Here is a 22,761-nt window from a genome sequence, read left to right on the forward strand (position 1 = left end):
TGGTACAGTGTGAGGGTGAATAAATCCCCTGGGCCTGGTCTGGTACAGTGTGAGGGTGAATAAATCCCCTGGGCCTGGTCTGGTACAGTGTGAGGGTGAATAAATCCCCTGGGCTTGGTCTGCTACAGTGTGTTCAACAACAGTGGGAAGTTAGAGAGGAACTTGCAGGAATCCTGGCTGTGATGTGTGCATCATCCTGGGGAAACTGGAGGGTGACTAAAATTGGGCTTGTATTTAACAAGGATGGTAAAGAAAATTAAGAGTCGAGTAGAAAACCTAACATCTGTGGTAGCTACCTGTAGGTGACTAGAGGGGATTCTGAGGGATCAAAAATCCGAGGGGCCAAGGGACTTCCTGGTACAGGATTCCCTCAAGGTTAATTAGCAGCTTGAGTCGGTGGTGAGGAAGGCAAATGCAACGTTAGCATTTATTTCAAGAGGACTAGAATACAGAAACAAGGATTTGATGCTGAGGCTTTATAAGGCACTGGTCAGTCCATATTGGGAGTATAATGAGCAGTCTTGTGCCCCTTATCTAAGAAAGGATGTGCTGACGTTGGAGATGGTTCAGTGCAGTTCACAAGAATGATCTGGGAATGAAAGGGTTAATGTATGAGGATTCGATGGCTCTGTACTCTGTATTAGAAGAATGGGGGGGGGGGGGGTCTCACTGAAACCTACTGAATATTAAACAGCCTAGATAAAGTGGATATGAGAGGATATTTCCCATAGAGGGGGAGTTGAGGACCAGCGGACACAGCCTCATAATAGAGGGATGTCCATTTAGAACAAAGATGAGGGAGGAATTTCTTTAGCCAGAGGGTGGTGAATCTGTGGAATTCACTGCCACAGCCAGCTGTGGAGGCCAAGTTACTTTAAAGCTGAGGTTGACCAGTTCTTAATTAGAATGTCAAAAGGTCCCAGGGAGAAGGAAGGAGAATGGGATTGAGAGGAATAATAAATCAGCCATGATGGAATGACAGTAGACTCGATGGACCAAATGGACTAATTCTGCTTCTATTTCTCATGTTCTCATTTTCCTATGTCATACAGCCCTTCGTATGGAGAACGGAAGCTGCCAGCCCCCCACCTGTCTGCATGGTGCTTATCTTCGTTCTTCTCTTGGGATACACTCCAGCTCATCTGCCGACAACAAAGAAACTTTATTCAATCACGCAGCACAGGCATTCCGAGTTCGATGAGGCACGATCCGATTGTGTGTAACACACTGGTCTTCACCGACTCAGACAGGAACTTCTCGTGGTTCCGGAACTCAGTCAGTAAAGCTCACAACACCTCTACATTGAGGAGGCCGAGGACAGCTGGGTGTTGCACATCTATACTCACACCTTTCTACTGCTTGGGGAAAGGAACTGTTTTTGAGTCTGGTGGTCCTGGTGTGGATGCAACGTAGCCTCCTCTCTGTTGGGAGTGGGACAGACAGTCCATGAGCAGGGTGGGTGGGATCCTTCATGATGTTACTGGGCCTTTTCTGGAACCTTTCTGTTTATGTGTCCGTGATGCGGGGAGGCTGCTGCCGGCGAGACGTTGGGTGGTTTTGCCTACCTGTCGGCAGCAATGCAGTTTCTGTAGCGAGCAGACACAGGCACAGAATGACATGCGAAGCTCAGTCCTCTGCAACCTGCTCAGAGGGTAGAGGGTGCTAGTGAGCGGGACGTGCTGTGAGAAACACAGGAGTTTGAAACTGCTTGCAGCTTCCACTGCTGTGCCGCCGATGTACAGAGGGGTGCCAGCTCTCCCGAAGCTGATGAACATCTCCTTCATCTTGTTGACATTCAGCAAGAAGTTATTTGCTGGGCATTCGGCCCCAGGGAGGGGATCATGATGGGAATGGGATGAGGGTGGGGACGGAATCAGGATGGGAACAGTACATCACCAAAGACTCTCAAATTTCTACCGGTGTCTATCTGGTTACATCACTGTCTGGTTTGGAGGGGTCACTGCACTGAATCAGAAAAAGCTGCAGGAAGTTAGAACCTCAGCCAGCTCCACAATGGGCACCAGCCTCCCAGCACCGAGGACTCCTTCAAGAGGTGATCACCCCAAAAACACGGCATCCTTCACCCAGGATAGTCTCTCTTCTCATTGCTACCATCAGGGAGGAGGGACAGGAGCCTGAAGACCCACTCAATGCATCAGGAACAGCTTCCTAACCTCCACTATCAGATTTCTGATTGGACAATGAACACAACCTCACTATTTCTCTTTTTATACTACTTATTTAATTTTTAATATATCTTTCAGTTTGCAATTTATAGTTTTATCATTACGTATTGCTGCCACAGAATAACATATTCCACAACATCTGCCAGTGATATTAAACCTTATTCTGATGGGATCACATTCGCTTTCCTGGCAGTTCCCCCAAACCACCACAGGGTGGCAGCAGTGATCTGTCCACAGCATCACCAGGAAAATAAAATGTGGCAGCCACAGGAACCCTGAGATAAACGCTGGAAACACTCTTCTGTGTAGGGAGCAATGCTTTGTCTCGGCTCCACACCCCTTCATCAGAGATCCCGATCAGGTAGTGCCAACTCTCTCCACCTTCTCACCACGTGCCCTGCATCTCCTGTACACAACTTTTCCACCAACACACGCAGCTTTACGGCAAGGCCTGCACAGCATCGCACACTTCAAAGCTAAAGCAGTGGCGTTTACAACCTCAATGCCTCTCCCTGACGAGCCAAATCTTCTTTTTACGTTCAATTCAATGTCGCCAATGCTGAGCCCCTGAGGAGATCTGCAGATAATGAGACCGGCATCGCTGAGGCTGAAGTACGCAGGTGTTTCCAACGAGTGGACAGTCGCAAGGCTGTGGGACCGGACGGCGTCCCAGGGTGGGTACTCAGAGTGTGCACGGCACAACTGCCAGTTGTGTTTACAGACATTTTTAATCTCTGCCTCTCCCAGTGGAGAGTGCCCTCCTGCTTCAAAACATCTACTGTTGTTGCTGTACCTAAAAAGACCAAGGTAACATGTCTGAACGACTGGCGTCCTGTTACACTCACCTCAATAATAAGCAAATGCTTTCAGAGGCTGGTCAAGGACTACATCTGCAGCTTGCTACCACCCACACTGGACACCCTACAATTCACCTACCGACACAACTGATCGACAGACAACGCAATACACGGCTCTATGTACTGTCCTTACACGTCTAGAGAAGAGAGATGCTCATGTGAGAATTCTGTTCTTGAACCACAGTTCAGCATTCAACATCATAATTCCATCCAGGCTTGACAAGAAGCTCAGAGACCTCGGCCTTCACCCTGCCTTGTGTAGTTGGATCCTGGACTTCGCCAGATTGCCAGCAGGTGGTAAGAGTGTGCTCCCTCACCTCTGCCCCTCTGACCCTCAACACAAGTGCCCCTTCAGGGCTGTGTCCTAAGCCCCCTCCTTTACTCCCTGTATACCCATGACTGTGTCACCACCCACAGTTCCAATCTGCTAATTAAATTTGCTGATAACACTACATTGATTGGCTTTTTCTCAGATAGTAATGAGGCAGCCTACAGAGAAGTCATCACCCTGACACAGTGGTGTCAGGAAAACAATCTCTTCCTTAATGTCGCGAAAAAAAAAAGGAGCTGGTTGTGGATTACAGGAGGAATGGAGACAGGCTAACCCCTATTGACATCAATGGATCTGCGGTTGAGAAAGTGAACAGCTTTAAATTCCTTGGCATAAACTTCACCGAGGACCTCACATGACTGTCTGTGCGGTGAAAAAAGCACAACCTCTTCCACCTCAGATGGTTGAAGTTTGGTGTGGCCCCACAAACCCTAAGAACTTTCTATAGCGGAATGATTGAGAGCATCCTGACTGGCTGCATCACTGCCTGGAATGGGAACTGTACCTCCCTCAATCACAGGGTTCTGCAAAGAGTGGTACAGATATCCCAGCACATCTGCAGATGTGAACTTCCCACTATTCAGGGCATTTATAGAGACAGGTGTGTAAAAAGGGTCTGAAGGATCATTGGGGACCCGAGTCACCACAACCACAAGCTGTTCCAGCTGCTACCATCTGGGAAATGGTACCACAGCATAAAAGCCAGGACCAACAGGCTGGGACAGCTTCTTCCACCAGGCCATCAGACTGATGAATTCACGCTGATACAATTGTATTTCTACGTTATATTGACTATCCTGTTGTACATAATATTTATTACTAATTATTATAAATTTCACATTGCATATTTAGACGACGATGTAACGTAAAGATTTTTACTCCTCATGTATGTGAAGGATATAAGTCATAAAGTCAATTCAATTCAATTATGTTGAAGGGCTTGTCCCTGTGCTGTTTGTTCAATGTTCTATGGTCACTCGAGAACAACTGCCCCAGAGGATAGACCTTTCCAACCTGTGGCACACAGCCCTCTCTAAACACACACAGCTCCATCTCACTCCCTATCAACCTCCCTACACACTCCTGGGGTGAAGCTCCCTACACCCTGTCCCATCACAGACCACCAGGGTCAGACACAGAGTGAAGCTCCCTACACACTGTCCCATCACAGACAACCAGGGTCAGACACAGAGTGAAGCTCCCTACACACTGTCCCATCACAGACCATCAGGGTCAGACACAGAGTGAAGCTCCCTACACACCGTCCCATCACAGACCACCAGGGTCAGACACAGAGTGAAGCTCCCTACACACTGTCCCATCACAGACAACCAGGGTCAGACACAGAGTGAAGCTCCCTACACACTGTCCTATCACACACCACAAGGTTCAGACACAGAGTGAAACACCCTCCGCACCGTCCCATCACACACTCCCGTGGTCAGACACAGAGTGAAACTCCCTCTACACCGTCCCATCACACACTCCCGGGGTCAGACACAGAGTGAAGCTCCCTCTACACCGTCCCATCACACACTCCCGGGGTCAGACACAGAGTGAAGCTCCCTCCACACCGTCCCATCACACACTCCCGGGGTCAGACACAGAGTGAAGCTCCCTACACACTGTCCCATCACAGACCACCAGGGTCAGACACAGAGTGAAGCTCCCTACACACTGTCCCATCACAGACAACCAGGGTCAGACACAGAGTGAAGCTCCCTACACACTGTCCCATCACAGACCACCAGGGTCAGACACAGAGTGAAGCTCCCTACACACTGTCCCATCACAGACAACCAGGGTCAGACACAGAGTGAAGCTCCCTACACACTGTCCTATCACACACCACAAGGTTCAGACACAGAGTGAAACACCCTCTACACTGTCCCATCACACACTCCCGGGGTCAGACACAAGAGTGAAGCTCCCTCTACACCATCCCATCACACACTCCCGGGGTCAGACACAGAGTGAAACTCCCTCTACACTGTCCCATCACACACTCCCGTGGTCAGACACAGAGTGAAGCTCCCTCTACACCATCCCATCACACACTCCCGGGGTCAGACACAGAGTGAAACTCCCTCTACACCGTCCCATCACACACTCCCGGGGTCAGACACAGAGTGAAGCTCCCTCTACACCGTCCCATCACACACTCCCGGGGTCAGACACAGAGTGAAGCTCCCTCCACACCGTCCCATCAAACACTCCCGGGGTCAGACACAGAGTGAAACTCCCTCTACACCGTCCCATCACACACTCCCGGGGTCAGACACAGAGTGAAGCTCCCTCTACACCGTCCCATCACACACTCCCGGGGTCAGACACAGAGTGAAGCTCCCTCCACACCGTCCCATCACACACTCCCGGGGTCAGACACAGAGTGAAGCTCCCTTCACACCGTCCCATCACACACTCCCGGGGTCTTGGAAACGGGTGGCGGGAGGATCTCCCCGGGCCGACTGCCTGGCAATGTTTAGGGGGTATGTTCGTGCTCGGGTAACTATTGAAAAGGAACACGCGCAGTCCACAGTGGCCTTGGAGGAGTTTCAAGACCGTTGGGCTCCGCGGGGTGTAAATGCCATCGTGGATGGAGATGGTAACATTCTGGTGTAATGTCTATTGTCTATCTGTAGTGCAGTAATGGTGTTTGCCACTGTTTTGTATATATTGTATAGCACCGAAATTTGTAATAAAGGATTTTGTAATTAAAAAAAAAAGGGGTCAGACACAGAGTGAATCTCCCTCCACAGCGTCCCATCACACACTCCCCGGGTCAGACACGGAGTGAAACTCCCTCCACACCGTCCCATCACACACTCCTGGGGTCAGACACAGAGTGAATCTCCCTCCACACCGTCCCATCACACACTCCCGGGGTCAGACACAGAGTGAAGCTCCTTCTACACCATCCCATCACACACTCCCGGGGTCAGACACTGAGTGAATCTCCCTCTACACCGTCCCATCACACACTCCCGGGGTCAGACACAGAGTGAAGCTCCCTCTACACCGTCCCATCACACACTCCCGGGGTCAGACACAGAGTGAAGCTCCCTCTACACCGTCCCATCACACACTCCCGGGGTCAGACACTGCATGGACTGCATTTATTGGTGGCTGCTAACTGCATAGCTCCCAGCTGTGGCCACTTGCAACCCACCAGGAAACCATTTCACTCCGAAAACAGGGGGACAAACGCTGTTGTTCCCCCATTAACATCAGGACAACATCCCTTCTTTCATGTCATGATTCTCATTCGATGGAGAAGCCGGAGCATTTTTTGAAATATCTCAAACTCTCAGAGCCTGGGAGCTCTTCAGGACTGACGGAGCCTTTCCTGTCGGTGTAATTTCTGGCGCCAAGGTACTGTCGAGTGCAAACTTTTCTGTTCAGTTACTCTACTCTAACCGGCACTGCCACATATTTCTCAATTCTGACATACTGCCAGCAAGCCGGACTGGGCTCCTGGGAGTCACAGGCCTTCGGGGAGTTATGCAAAGGTGGCTGCCTCTCCAGCCTTGAACGATGCCCTGTTTCGGTCGGCGGAAGATGAACGTGGGGTGTAATGTATTTTGTGTCCTGGAATAACTCTGGAACAATGTGCGGAGGCCATGGAGGATTTGGTTGGGAAAGGCGGTATTTTGGCCTCCGAGAAAAAGTTCGGGAAGGCAGTGTTTTAACTGGGGAATGATGAGTTAGTGCACTGGGCTCTCAGTGGGGGGATCATGGTGCAAGACATCTTCTTACAGATGGAGCTGGTGCCAACAAATCACCCTCGGTTACGTCCAGCCTTCCATCCCCAATGTAGTTCTGCTTCCCCATCTAGCCCGCTTGGGACAAGTCAGGTCAGAGGTAAGACACAAATTTAAGAGATGCACCCTCTGCAACATAATCTCCTTCTTGCACCAGGTGTTCCTTCAGCTGGCATGAGGGCCGGTTTACCGTCCGGCACGAGGGGGTAGACCATCAGGTGTACTGGAGCTCTGAGCACTCAAGGTGTCGTGTGTGCGGGGAGGTGGGGCACTTTTGGAGGGACTGTCCCAACACCCGAAACCCTGGGGAATCCACTTTGGCCACCGGTGCCCCAGCTGCCTTTGCCCATTCCTGTTCCTGTTTCAGCCTCCGCTGCTGCCCCCGTGGTTCCGGTGGGAGTTCTTGAGGCTATGTGCAGGGAGGTTCTGGCGGAGCCCGCGTGGGGCAAGAAAGTGAGGGAGAAGTCGAACCCCGATACTGCAGAGCTCACGCCCACTTGCCCCGGAAGTGTGCAGGTGGAGGGGGCGATGGAAGCAGAGATGCCGTCCCATTGGTGAAGAGCAGAAGGGGATGTAGGGCAGGGAATGTAGATGTGGGGGAGTCCCAAGAAGAGGTAGGAATCTGGGTGGAGGTCGGTTCTAACCCAGTCCTGTGGTAGGTGGAGTGTTTGTGCAGAAAGGTAGTGCGAGCCCTGTTTGCACAACTGAGACAGCCCTTCAGCCAGGACTTGGTAGTTAGTGCCTCCCTGAAGGTAAACAAATAATGTCAGCGGAGGGGAGTGGAGAGGAGAGCAGCCTCTCTCACTCTCAGCATTAGGCTGCCGGTGGATCCCTTGGGCTGGAGTTGCTGGGGTCCACCTCGTACCTGTCTCCTGGGAAGGGTGATATACTCTGCAGGCTGAACCCATCAACTAATGGCTCACAGGGAGTCCCTGGGGATTATCCCTGCATTGTCGTAACTGCAGACAAGGCTGATACGACGGTGGAGGAGGCCGGTATGAGAGAGGTACTCACTGCGCAGTGTGGGTTACAAGTGCAGCTGTTTAGTGGGGGAGGAAGATGGGGGTGCGAGAGTCTCTTTTGACAGCGAGATAGCACATCTTCAGCCCTCCTGAGAAATCCCTGTTGATACTCGTGGGGGAAATCAGAAAGTTCATTCTCACCTCTGAGGGTGCAAAGCACTGGCCGAAACTAGCCTCCCTTTGCTGGTCTAACATGCCGAGGCTGGTTAAGTCCTTGTGTGTCATCTTCCGATTCGGAAGGGAAGGGGAAGAGGAATGCTATGTCGGGGAATGACAGGCGACAGCTGGATGACCTGGTGAGGGACAGAGTGGGAGGCAGCCTCGCTCCTTCAGGAGACGGTGGGTCACAGGCTGACGTTGGCACCACTCGGGCCCAGAAAGCAAAAAGTATTCTTGGCTTTTTTCGGAATAGTGCGGTTGAGGGTGCCTCCGCTCTCAGTGGGAAGGGTACTGGTACTGAGGCCTAGTGTACTCCCGACATGAAACTCACCATAGCTGGTCTAGATGTGAACGCTAGCAGGGGCTCTCTCCACAGATACAACAATCTCTAGTCCTCAGGGATAGGAGACAGGCAGTGAGCTTCCTGCAGGAGTCCCAGGTGACGAGTCCACTTGGCTTCTGGAGTGGCAGGGCAGGGTCTACATGAGCCACCTCAGCTCCAACTCTAGTTGGGTGGCAATCCTGCTGGCCGCAACCTTCCAGCCGGTAAGTCCAAGATGTTGTGCCCGGCGGTCTGCTCCACCTGACTGTGCGCCTGGGTGGTGTACATCTACATTTTATCAACGTGTACGCTCCGAGGCGCGGGGTGATGCAGACGCGCCTATTCTGTCAGCTGTCCGCCTTGCTGAGTTCCATCGATCCTGGGGACTGCATCATCCTCGGGGGAGACTTCAACTGTACCCTCGAGGTGGAGGACCGCTCGGGTCTCCAACGTGACCCAGCATCAGCAAAAAAGTTAAAGGAGCTAGTCGACTCCTTTGACTTGGTGGACAGCTGGTGGAATCTTCACCCTGACTCTAGCGCCTTCTCCAAAAGATCGAGAGAGGGAGGTTCCCGGATAGACCGCCTGTTTATCTCTCAGGCTTACTTCTCCCACGTGTCGGCGTCCTGCATGCGGCCAGTGTCGTGCTCGGATCATCACCTTGTGTGGATGGAATTTACTCCTTGGCACCCTCGGGTGGGAACCGGGTATTGGCATTTTAACAACCCGCTGCTGGAGGACAGCGATTCCGGGATTCATTCCAAGCGTTCTGGGTCACCTGGAGAGAGAGACGGGCAGATTTCTGCTCCCTTCGGCTATGGTGGGATGTGGGCAAACGGTTTTTATGTCGGGAGTACACGAGGGGGTCGACAAAGAGGCAGGGCTCTGAGACTGAGCGGCTTGAGAGAGCGTTGCTTGACCTAGAGTCCCGTCTTGGTCCAACCGCCGGGGACCAACTTCGATGGCAGGAATACCAGGAGAAGGAGGGGCACATACGTGAGGTCAGGGATCCAAAAGCAGTCAGTGGAGTCACTGGCTGCTGGTGGCTCCTCCGTCACGGACCCTGATGAAATCAATAAAGTCCGCTCATTATATCGATCCTTATTCTCACCAGATCCGTCAAATGCAGATGCGTGCAGTGAGATCTGGAAAGATTTGCCTAAGGTCAGCCCAGTGCATCTACGCTCCCCTGACTGGGGAGGAGCTGTCTACTGCCCTTCGGTGACTCCTGAGGGGTAAGTCCCCTGGCTTAGATGGTCTGAGTGTAGAGTTTTATCAGGCTTTCTGGGATGTCCTGGGGGATGATTACAGCCTTGTCCTAGGGAATAACCTAGCCACCGGGGAAATGCCCCTCTCATGGTGGAGAGCTGCCCAAGGAGGGAGACCTCCGCCTGCCAATGAACTGGCGCCCGGTCTCCATCCTGTGCGCGGACTACAAGATCTGCGCCTGGGCAATGGCCAACCGTCTTGGTTCAGTAATGAGACAGGTGATCCATCCTGACATATTTTACACGGTCCTGGGACGCTCCATCCAGGACAATGTCCACCTAGTACGGGACCTGATCCACCTGCAGCAGGAGACTGGGTCCCGGGCCGCTCCATCCAGGACAATGTCCACCTAGTACGGGACCTGATCCACCTGCAGCAGGAGACTGTGTCCCGGGCCGCTCCGTCCAGGACAGTGTCCACCCAGTTCGGGACCTGATCCTCCTGCAGCAGGAGACTGGGTCCTGGGCTGTTCCATCCAGGACAATGTCCACCTAGTACGGGACCTGATCCACCTGCACCAGGAGTCTGGGTCCTGGGCAGCTCCATCCAGGACAATGTCCACCCAGTACGGGACCTGATCCACCTGCACCAGGAGACTGGGTCCTGGGCAGCTCCATCCAGGACAATGTCCACCTACTATGGGACCTGATCCACCTGCAGCAGGAGACTGGGTCCTGGGCAGCTCCATCCAGGACAATGTCCACCTAGTACGGGACCTGATCCACCTGCACCAGGAGACTGGGTCCTGGGCAGCTCCATCCAGGACAATGTCCACCCAGTACAGGACCTGATCCACCTGCACCAGGAGACTGGGTCCTGGGCAGCTCCATCCAGGACAATGTCCACCCAGTACGGGACCTGATCCACCTGCACCAGGAGACTGGGTCCCGGGCCACTCCATCGAGGACAATGTCCACCTAGTACGGGACCTGATCCACCTGCACCAGGAGACTGGGTCCCGGGCCACTCCATCCAGGACAATGTCCACCTAGTACGGGACCTGATCCACCTGCACCAGGAGACTGGGTCCCGGGCCGCTCCATCCAGGACAATGTCCACCTAGTACGGGACCTGATCCACCTGCACCAGGAGACTGGGTCCCGGGCCACTCCATCCAGGACAATGTCCACCTAGTACGGGACCTGATCCACCTGCACCAGGAGACTGGGTCCTGGGCCGCTCCATCCAGGACAATGTCCACCCAGTACGGGACCTGATCCTCCTGCAGCAGGAGACTGGGTCCCAGGCCGCTGCATCCAGGACAATGTCCACCCAGTATGGGACCTGATCCACCTGCACCAGGAGACTGGGTCCCAGGCCACTCCATCCAGGACAGTGTCCACCCAGTTCGGGACCTGATCCCCTGCAACAGGAGACTGGGTCCCGGGCCGCTCCATCCAGGACAATGTCCACCTAGTACGGGACCTGATCCTCCTGCACCAGGAGACTGGGTCCTGGGCAGCGTTTCTTTCTCTTGAGCAGGAGAAGGCGTTTGACCGGGTAGACCACAGTTTCCTGGTGGGCACTCTTTGGCTCGGACCACAATTTGTAGCCCGAGTACGGCTCCTATACTCTGCCACAGAGTGCCTTGTTAAGATCTGTGGGTCACTGGCAGCGCCCATTCCCTTCAGACGAGGAGCCCCATGTCCGGTCAGCTTTATGCGATCTGTGTTGAACCATTCCTGAGCCTCCTACGGCGAAGGCTGACAGGTCTGGTTCTGCGTGAACCGGACATGGAGGTCGTCCTCTCGGCCTAGCCGACGATGTACTCCTCAGTGACAGATCCCAGTGACCTGCGGAGGATGCGCGAGTGCCAAGAAGTTTTCTCGGCGGCATCCTCCGCTAGGATCAACTGGGCGGAATGTTCCGGACTCTTAGTGGGTCAGTGGCAGTTGGACTCCCTGCCGGAGGAGATGAGAGCTTTTGAGTGGAGCACCAGGTAGCTCCTTTATCTGGAAATCTACCTGAGTCCTCCTGGGGAGACCTGGCTGTCGAACTGGCAGGACCTGGAGACGAAAGTCATGGCCCAGCCGGGGTGCAGGTCAGGCCTTCTCAGGGTGCTTTCCTATGGAGGCAGTGTGGTGGTCATAAACCAGCTGATGGCCTCCATGTTGTGGTATCGGATGGTCACCTTGGCCCCTCCTGCCCCCTTTGTTGCAAGAATGCAGAGGAAGTTAGTGGACTTCTTCTGGGGCAACAGGAAACACTGGGTCTCTGCAGCAGTCTTGAGTCTCCCAGTGGGAGAGGGCGGACAGTCGCTGGTGTGCATTCGAACGTGACTGGCAGCTCTCCGCCTCAGGACTCTGCATTGATTCCTGGACGCCGAGCACCCTCCCAGGTGGCACATGTTGGTGACTTTCTTCCTCCGGAGGGGCTGCTGTCTTCACGAAGACATGCAGCTACCACTGGCGGGCGTCAGCCGTGCTGCTTTGCGGAGTCTGCCCGGCTTCTATCAGGACCTACTGAGAGTCTGGAACATGGTCCCCTCAGGCCAGGAATCCCCTCCTCTGGCAGAGGGCAGAGTCCTGGCCGACCCTTGCCCTACCTCAGTGGGTGTCGGTGCAGCTCAGGTGTGTGCACCGACTCAGGCCGAGCTGCTGGTCAGGCCCAGGCCTCACAAACTTCTCCGGGAGCCGTGTCCACACAACTTGAGCCGTCTCTCATCGATACCCACAGTCCCATTCAGGGATGCAAGTAGAGGTACCTGTCTGGGCTGCTGCTCCACACCCTCCACTTCCTTGCCCTTGCCCACCGTCCCGACACGCCATAGCAGTCGTTCTTTCCACCCGGAGGTGAGGAGGGTCCCCACTGGAAATCCCTTTACGAGGGGGTTCTTCCCATGCACCTGGGGGATCTCGGCTGGAGGGTACTGCATAGAGCGGTGCCCTGCAATAAGTTTTTCAGTTTGTACATGGATCTCCCACCCACATGTCACTTCTGTGGGCTGGAGGAGTCCATGTACCACATGTACATGGAGTGTGTGAGGCTGCAGCCCCTTATTGCGTATTTGCGTAGGCTGCTTCTCGCCTTCTGGCTGCATTTTAGCCCCACCCTATTTATATATGGTCATCCAGTAAGGAGGGGGCATGGAGGGATGAGGATGTCCTAGTCAACTTGCTCCTGGGGCTGGTGAAATCCGCCATCCGTGGGTCTCGGAAACGGGTGGCGGGAGGATCTCCCCGGGCAGACTGCCTGGCAATGTTTAGAAGAACCCAACGTTCATGCCCGGGTAAATATTGAGAGGGAACACGTGCTCTCCATGGCAACCATAGAGGCATTCTGAGACCGTTGGGCTCTGTGGGGGCTATTGCCATCATTGATGGAGATGGAAACATTTTAGTTTAATGTCATTTGTCTATTTGTAGTGTAGTAATTGTGTTAGTCACTGATTTGTATATATTGTAGAAATGAACTTGTAATAAAGATATTTTGTAAAAAAAAAGGGTCAGACACAAAGTGAATCTCCCCCTACACTGTCGCATTACACACTTCCCTGGTCAGATACAGGGTGAAACTCACTTCACACCATCCCACCACACACTCCGAGGGTCAGACACGGAGTGAATCTCCCTCCACACACCATCAGGGTCAGACACGGAGTGAATCACCCTCCACACACCATCAGGGCAGACACGGAGTGAATCTCCCTCACACACCACCAGGGTCAGACACAGAGTGAATCTCCCTCACACACCACCAGGGTCAGACACAGAGTGAATCTCCCTCACACACCATCAGGGTCAGATACGGAGTGAATCTCCCTCACACACCATCAGGGCAGACACGGAGTGAATCTCCCTCACACACCATTAGGGTCAGACATGGAGTGAATCTCCCTCACACACCATCAGGGCAGACACGGAGTGAATCTCCCTCCACACACCACCAGGGTCAGACATGGAGTGAATCTCCCTCACACACCATCAGGGCAGACACGGAGTGAATCTCCCTCACACACCACCAGGGTCAGACACTGAATGAATCTCCCTCACACACCATCAGGGCAGACACGGAGTGAATCTCCCTCCACACACCACCAGGGTCAGACATGGAGTGAATCTCCCTCTCACACCACCAGGGTCAGACACAGAGTGAATCTCCCTCCACACACCATCAGGGTCAGATACGGAGTGAATCTCCCTCACACACCATCAGGGTCAGACACGGAGTGAATCTCCCTCACACACCACCAGGGTCAGACACAGAGTGAATCTCCCTCCACACACCATCAGGGTCAGATACGGAGTGAATCTCCCTCACACACCATCAGGGTCAGACACGGAGTGAATCTCCCTCACACACCACCAGGGTCAGACACGGAGTGAATCTCCCTCACACACCATCAGGGCAGACACGGAGTGAATCTCCCTCCACACACCACCAGGGTCAGACATGGAGTGAATCTCCCTCACACACCATCAGGGCAGACATGGAGTGAATCTCCCTCACACACCATCAGGGTCAGACACGGAGTGAATCTCCCTCACACACCACCAGGGTCAGACACAGAGTGAATCTCCCTCACACACCATCAGGGTCAGACACGGAGTGAATCTCCCTCACACACCACCAGGGTCAGACACAGAGTGAATCTCCCTCACACACCATCAGGGTCAGATACAGAGTGAATCTCCCTCACACACCACCAGGGTCAGATACGGAGTGAATCTCCCTCACACACCATCAGGGTCAGACACGGAGTGAATCTCCCTCACACACCATCAGGGCAGACATGGAGTGAATCTCCCTCACACACCATCAGGGTCAGACACGGAGTGAATCTCCCTCACACACCATCAGGGTCAGACACTACCTGCCACCATCCCATCTTGTCCCAAAGCATGAAACAGAGACTGCACACTCCCTGCTGTACCCTTCCAACACTGTCCCACACACCCTCTCCCCTTTTGCCCCAACAAGTCGTGCCACCCAGCAATCCACCGACATAACCCCAGCCTCATCTCTGGACCAATTCACCTACCGACCGGCATGTCGTTGTATCGTGAGGGGAGATCACAGGGAGAACATACAAACTTGCATGCTGAGGGTTTTGGCGGCCCGAGCTGGACCACCATTGCGCAAACTGTTATGTTAGGGTGGTGTCCTGTGATCCCCACCTCCCCCACTGGCTCATCCGACCCCACCTACCGGATCCATGTACGTGAATTCCCACTCCACTGTGAGGGACTGTAACAGCTTCTTCTCCACCCGATACCTCTCCATGTACTGGACCAGCTCCTGCACACACACCGACAACAGGCGTTACTCACAGGCACAACACACAGCACTGGCTGTTCCCTGAGAGTGGGGTGACAGGGCCACGTGTGCTGAGGGGGAGGGGACTCTTCAGTCACTTGTGAGGAAGGCTAATTCAATGTTGGCATTCATTTTGAGAGGACTAGAATGTAAAAGCAAGGATGTAATGCTGAGGCTTTAGAAGGCACTGGGAGTATTGTGAGAATTTTAGGCCCCTTTTCAAAGATGTTCTGGTGTTGGAGAGCATCCAGAGGATGTTCACAAGAATGATTATGGGGATGAAAGGGTTAATGTATGAGGTGTATTTGATGGCTCTGCGCCTGTACTTACTGGAATTTAAAAGAATGAGGGGAGATCTCATCGAAACCTATGGAATATTGAAAGGTCTAGATAGAGTGGATGGGGAGAGGATGTTTCCTATAGTGGGGGAGTCTGGGACCAGAGGGCACAGATAGAGTGGATGTGGAGAGGATGTTTCCTATAGTGGGGGAGTCTGGGACCAGAGGACACAGATAGAGTGGATGTGGAGAGGATGTTTCCTATAGTGGGGGAGTCTAGGGTCAGAGGACACAGATAGAGTGGATGTGGAGAGGATGTTTCCTATAGTGGGGGAGTCTAGGACCAGAGGACACAGATAGAGTGGATATGGAGAGGATGTTTCCTGTAGTGGGGAGTCTAGGACCAGAGGACACAGATAGAGTGGATATGGAGAGGATGTTTCCTGTAGTGGGGAGTCTAGGACCAGAGGACACAGATAGAGTGGATGGGGAGAGGATGTTTCCTATAGTGGGGGAGTCTAGGACCAGAGGGCACAGATAGAGTAGATGTGGAGAGGATGTTTCCTATGGTGGGGGAGTCTAGGACCAGAGGACACAGATAGAGTGGATGTGGAGAGGATGTTTCCTGCTGTTGGGAAGCCTGGCACCAGAGGACACAGCCTCAGAATGGAGCGATGGCCATTGGAGGGGGAATTTCTTTAGGCAGAGGGTGGTGAATCTGTGGAATTCATTGACATGGGTGGCTGCGGAATACAAGTCAATGGGTTACAAGGAGAAGGCAGGAGACTGGCATTGAGAGGGACAATAAATCAGCCATGATGGAACGGCAGAGCAGACTTGATGGGCTGAATGGTCTATTTCTGCTCCCAAGTCTTATGGTCTTAACTGCCCACCCCTGCCAGCCCCAGAGATGGGCCGAATAGCCTTTGGTGCGTGTGCGTGTGTGTGTGGGGCTTTCGGTCCAGTTGCTTTGTGGGGAGGAGCCGGCTCTCGGTGGGTGGGACCGGCGAAGGACAGCACAGACCTGGCGAGGTTTGACAGAGGCAGGGTCTCTCTCCGCCTGAAGCAGATGGCGGTAAGAGGCCACGCTTGCCAGCATGTCCACATCCTCAGGCACCAGCAGCAGGTACGACCGCGCGGCCTCCAGTGACTTCTTGTAGTCTTTCACTGCAGAGGGAGAGAGTGAGGGCTGAGTCGGGGCCTGGACCCTGGCCAGGTCACCACGCAACACAACTAGATGACCAGGGCACAGGAAAATGTACAATTGAAAAGGACAACACACACAAAATTCTGGAGGAACTCAGCAGGTCAGGCAGCATCTATGGAAATGAATAACCAACTGAGATTCTTCATCAGGACTGGGGAGGAAGGACAGTGGAGCCCGAATGTGGGGGGGGGGGGGGGGGGGGGAGGGACAAAAAGAAAGCAACAGATGAAGCCGGGGGGGTGGAGGAGGGGAGAATAAAGCAAGAAGCTGGGTCTCATGGTCATATCACAAGCTGGAAATGTCATTGGATCCCTGGTTGATGGCATTGGGACAGACGTGGACTGGGTCGGCGTGCGACATACGCGGTCCAGGTCGGTGTACAGAGTACGCAGCCCAGGTCCGTGTGCGGTGTATGTGGTCTAGGTCAGCGTGAGGCGCACGCAGCCCGGGTCCGTGTACAGAGTACGCAGCCCGGGTCCATGTACAGAGTACGCAGCCCGGGTCAGTGTATAGAGTACGCAGCCCGGGTCCGTGTACAGAGTAGGCAGCCCGGGTCCGTGTGCGGTGTATGCGGTCTAGGTCAGCGTGAAGCGCACGCAGCCCGGGTCCGTGTGCAGAGTACGCAGCCCGGGTCAGCGTACAGAGTAGGCAGCCCGGGTCCGTGTGCGGTGTATGCAGTCTAGGTCAGCGTGAGGCGCACGCAGCCCAGGTCAGTGTACAGAGTACGCAGCCCGGGTCCGTGTGCGGTGTAGGTCAGCGTGAGGCGCACGCAGCCCGGGTCCGTGTGCAGAGTACGCAGCCCGGGTCAGTGTACAGAGTAGGCAGCCCGGGTCCGTGTGCGGTGTATGCGGTCTAGGTCAGCGTGAGGCGCACGCAGCATACGGTCAGTGTACAGAGTACGCAGCCCGGGTCCGTGTGCGGTGTAGGTCAGCGTGAGTCGCACGCAGCCCGGGTCCGTGTACAGAGTACGCAGCCCGGGTCCGTGTGCGGTGTAGGTCAGCGTGAGGCGCACGCAGCCCGGGTCCGTGTACAGAGTACGCAGCCCAGGTCCGTGTGCGGTGTAGGTCAGCGTGAGGCGCAAGCAGCCCGGGTCCGTGTGCAGCGGTGACCAGTGTCTCTTCTCACCCTTGTAGTAGGAATACTGCAGGCAGTGGTAGTGCAGGGGTAGGTAGCTGTCAATGGGCGAGAGTCGGCCTGCGCGCGTCGAGAGCTCCCTTACACAGCCATGTTCACACACCAGCACCTGTAGGTAGTGAGCTGTGGGGCGGGGGGGGGGGGAGAGAAGAGGAGGGGTTACAGTACACTCCGTAAACACCTCATTTGTTTCTACCTGCCTACACCTGCTCTGCACCTTTTTTTCTCTTAACCAGGGCCTCAACACCTCTTGAAGACTAACATTCCCTACACCCGGTATCTTTACCTTTTATTCTGACTGGCACACACAAGCTTTGTACTCCCAAAATTTCATTTTGAAGGCCTCCCACTTACCAAGTACATCATTGCTAGAAAATAGCCTGTCTCAGTCCACACTTGCCAGATCATTACCGATAATATCAAAATTGTCCTTCCTTAAATTTAGAATTTCAGCCTGTGAACCAGACCTATGTTTTTGCATATTCTTTGAAACCCATGGCATTGTGATCACTGGATGAAAAGTGCTCCCCGACACAAACTTCTGTCACCTGTCTGTCTCATTCCCTACCAGCAGATCCAGTACCACACGCTCTCTCATTGGCCCTTCTATGCACTGATGAAGGAAACTTTCCTGAACATATTTGACAAATTCTACCCCATCTAATACTTCTACAAATAAGGGATTCCCAGTCAATATGAAGAGTTAAAATCACCTACTATAACAGCCCTACATTTCTTACAACAGTCCGCGATCTTTACAAATCTGTTCTTCTAAATTCCAAGGGCTGTTGGGTGGTCTGTAATATAGCCTCATTAACATGATCATCTAGGACTGTTGGTGGTCTGTAATATAGTCCCATTAACATTGTCATCTAGGACTGTTGGTGGTCTGTAATATAGCCTCATTAACAAGGTCATCTAGGACTGTTGGTGGTTTGTAATATAGCCTCATTAACAAGGTCATCTAGGACTGTTGGTGGTCTGTAATATAGTCTCATTAACATGATCATCTAGGACTGTTGGTGGTCTGTAATATAGCCCCATTAACATTGTCATCTAGGACTGTTGGTGGTCTGTAATACAGCCCCATTAACATTGTCATCTAGGACTGTTGGTGGTCTGTAATATAGCCCCATTAACATTGTCTTCTAGGACTGTTGGTGGTCTGTAATATAGCCCCATTAACATTGTCTTCTAGGACTGTTGGTCTGTAATATAGCCCCATTAACATGATCATCTAGGACTATTGGTGGTCTGTAATATAGCCTCATTAACAAGGTCATCTAGGACTGTTGGTGGTCTGTAATATAGCCTCATTAACATGATCATCTAGGACTGTTGGTGGTCTGTAATATAGCCTCATTAACATTGTCATCTAGGACTGTTGGTGGTCTGTAATATAGCCTCATTAACATGATCATCTAGGACTGTTGGTGGTCTGTAATATAGCCCCATTAACATTGTCATCTAGGACTGTTGGTGATCTGTAATATAGCCTCATTAACAGGATCATCTAGGACTGTTGGTGGTCTGTAATATAGTCTCATTAACATTGTCATCTAGGACTGTTGGTGGTCTGTAATATAGCCTCATTTACATGATCATCTAGGACTGTTGGTGGGTCTGTAATATAGCCTCATTAACATGATCATCTAGGACTGTTGGTGGTCTGTAATATAGCCTCATTAACATTGTCATCTAGGACTGTTGGTGGTCTGTAATATAGCCTCATTAACATGATCATCTAGGACTGTTGGTGGTCTGTAATATAGCCTCATTTACATGATCATCTGGGACTGTTGGTGGTCTGTAATACAGCCCCATTAACATTGTCATCTAGAACTGTTGGTGGTCTGTAATACAGCCCCATTAACATTGTCATCTAGAACTGTTGGTGGTCTGTAATATAGCCTCATTAACATGATCTGGGACTGTTGGTGGTCTGTAATATAGCCTCATTAACATGATCTGGGACTGTTGGTGGTCTGTAATATAGCCTCATTAACATGATCATCTAGGACTGTTGGTGGTCTGTAATATAGCCTCATTTACATGATCATCTGGGACTGTTGGTGGTCTGTAATATAGCCTCATTTACATGATCATCTGGGACTGTTGGTGGTCTGTAATACAGCCCCATTAACATTGTCATCTAGAACTGTTGGTGGTCTGTAATACAGCCCCATTAACATTGTCATCTAGAACTGTTGGTGGTCTGTAATATAGCCTCATTAACATGATCTGGGACTGTTGGTGGTCTGTAATATAGCCTCATTAACATGATCTGGGACTGTTGGTGGTCTGTAATAAAGCCTCATTAACATGATCATCTAGGACTGTTGGTGGTCTGTAATATAGCCTCATTTACATGATCATCTAGGACTGTTGGTGGGTCTGTAATATAGCCTCATTAACATGATCATCTAGGACTGTTGGTGGTCTGTAATATAGCCTCATTAACATTGTCATCTAGGACTGTTGGTGGTCTGTAATATAGCCCCATTAACATTGTCATCTAGGACTGTTGGTGGTCTGTAATATAGCCACATTAACATTGTCTTCTAGGACTGTTGGTGGTCTGTAATATAGCCCCATTAACATTGTCTTCTAGGACTGTTGGTCTGTAATATAGCCCCATTAACATGATCATCTAGGACTATTGGTGGTCTGTAATATAGCCTCATTAACAAGGTCATCTAGGACTGTTGGTGGTCTGTAATATAGCCTCATTAACATGATCATCTAGGACTGTTGGTGGTCTGTAATATAGCCTCATTAACATTGTCATCTAGGACTGTTGGTGGTCTGTAATATAGCCTCATTAACATGATCATCTAGGACTGTTGGTGGTCTGTAATATAGCCCCATTAACATTGTCATCTAGGACTGTTGGTGGTCTGTAATATAGCCTCATTAACAGGATCATCTAGGACTGTTGGTGGTCTGTAATATAGTCTCATTAACATTGTCATCTAGGACTGTTGGTGGTCTGTAATATAGCCTCATTTACATGATCATCTAGGACTGTTGGTGGGTCTGTAATATAGCCTCATTAACATGATCATCTAGGACTGTTGGTGGTCTGTAATATAGCCTCATTAACATTGTCATCTAGGACTGTTGGTGGTCTGTAATATAGCCTCATTAACATGATCATCTAGGACTGTTGGTGGTCTGTAATATAGCCTCATTTACATGATCATCTGGGACTGTTGGTGGTCTGTAATACAGCCCCATTAACATTGTCATCTAGAACTGTTGGTGGTCTGTAATACAGCCCCATTAACATTGTCATCTAGAACTGTTGGTGGTCTGTAATATAGCCTCATTAACATGATCTGGGACTGTTGGTGGTCTGTAATTTAGCCTCATTAACATGATCTGGGACTGTTGGTGGTCTGTAATATAGCCTCATTAACATGATCATCTAGGACTGTTGGTGGTCTGTAATATAGCCTCATTTACATGATCATCTGGGACTGTTGGTGGTCTGTAATATAGCCTCATTTACATGATCATCTGGGACTGTTGGTGGTCTGTAATATAGCCCCATTAACATTGTCATCTAGGATTGTTGGTGGTCTGTAATATAGCCCCATTAACATGATCATCTAGGACTGTTGGTGGTCTGTAATATAGCCTCATTAACATGATCTGGGACTGTTGGTGGTCTGTAATATAGCCTCATTAACATGTTCTGGGACAGTTGGTGGTCTGTAATATAGCCTCATTTACATGATCATCTGGGACTGTTGGTGGTCTGTAATACAGCCCCATTAACATTGTCATCTAGAACTGTTGGTGGTCTGTAATATAGCCTCATTAACATGATCTGGGACTGTTGGTGGTCTGTAATATAGCCTCATGAACATGATCTGGGACTGTTGGTGGTCTGTAATATAGCCTCATTAACATGATCATCTAGGACTGTTGGTGGTCTGTAATATAGCCTCATTTACATGATCATCTGGGACTGTTGGTGGTCTGTAATATAGCCTCATTTACATGATCATCTGGGACTGTTGGTGGTCTGTAATATAGCCCCATTAACATTGTCATCTAGGATTGTTGGTGGTCTGTAATATAGCCCCATTAACATGATCATCTAGGACTGTTGGTGGTCTGTAATATAGCATTAACATGATCTGGGACTGTTGGTGGTCTGTAATATAGCCTCATTAACATGATCTGGGACTGTTGGTGGTCTGTAATATAGCCTCATTTACATGATCATCTGGGACTGTTGGTGGTCTGTAATATAGCCTCATTAACATGATCTGGGACTGTTGGTGGTCTGTAATATAACCTCATTAACATGATCTGGGACTGTTGGTGGTCTGTAATATAGCCTCATTTACATGATCTGGGACTGTTGGTGGTCTGTAATATAGCCTCATTAACATGATCTGGGACTGTTGGTGGTCTGTAATATAGCCTCATTAACATGATCTGGGACTGTTGGTGGTCTGTAATATAGCCTCATTAACATGATCTGGAACTGTTGGTGGTCTGTAATATAGCCTCATTTACATGATCATCTGGGACTGTTGGTGGTCTGTAATATAGCCTCATTTACATGATCATCTAGGACTGTTGGTGGTCTGTAATATAGCCTCATTTACATGATCATCTGGGACTGTTGGTGGTCTGTAATACAGCCCCATTAACATTGTCATCTAGAACTGTTGGTGGTCTGTAATATAGCCTCATTAACATGATCTGGGACTGTTGGTGGTCTGTAATATAGCCTCATTAACATGATCATCTAGGACTGTTGGTGGTCTGTAATATAGCCTCATTTACATGATCATCTGGGACTGTTGGTGGTCTGTAATATAGCCTCATTTACATGATCATCTGGGTGGTCTGTAATATAGCCCCATTAACATTGTCATCTAGGACTGTTGGTGGTCTGTAATATAGCGTCATTAACATGATCTGAGACTGTTGGTGGTCTGTAATATAGCCTCATTAACATG

General features: G+C 51.3%; 1 protein-coding gene across 1 annotated transcript in view; it reads right to left on the reverse strand.

Annotated features, from left to right (window-relative positions):
- Nucleotides 1-22,761, reverse strand: part of LOC132390630 (prolyl 3-hydroxylase 2-like) — a 158,719-nt gene that overhangs the window by 40,802 nt on the left and 95,156 nt on the right. Inside the window, exons 5-8 of the mRNA XM_059963227.1 lie at nt 17,774-17,905; nt 16,466-16,608; nt 15,056-15,145; nt 1,090-1,142 (exon numbers count right to left, since the gene is read on the reverse strand). Of these exons, the coding sequence (XP_059819210.1) occupies nt 1,090-1,142; nt 15,056-15,145; nt 16,466-16,608; nt 17,774-17,905 (418 nt within the window). The remainder of the gene's footprint in view (nt 1-1,089; nt 1,143-15,055; nt 15,146-16,465; nt 16,609-17,773; nt 17,906-22,761) is intronic.

Source organism: Hypanus sabinus, chromosome 2 (genome assembly GCF_030144855.1).
Source record: "Hypanus sabinus isolate sHypSab1 chromosome 2, sHypSab1.hap1, whole genome shotgun sequence".
NCBI classification, from domain to species: Eukaryota; Metazoa; Chordata; class Chondrichthyes; order Myliobatiformes; family Dasyatidae; genus Hypanus; species Hypanus sabinus.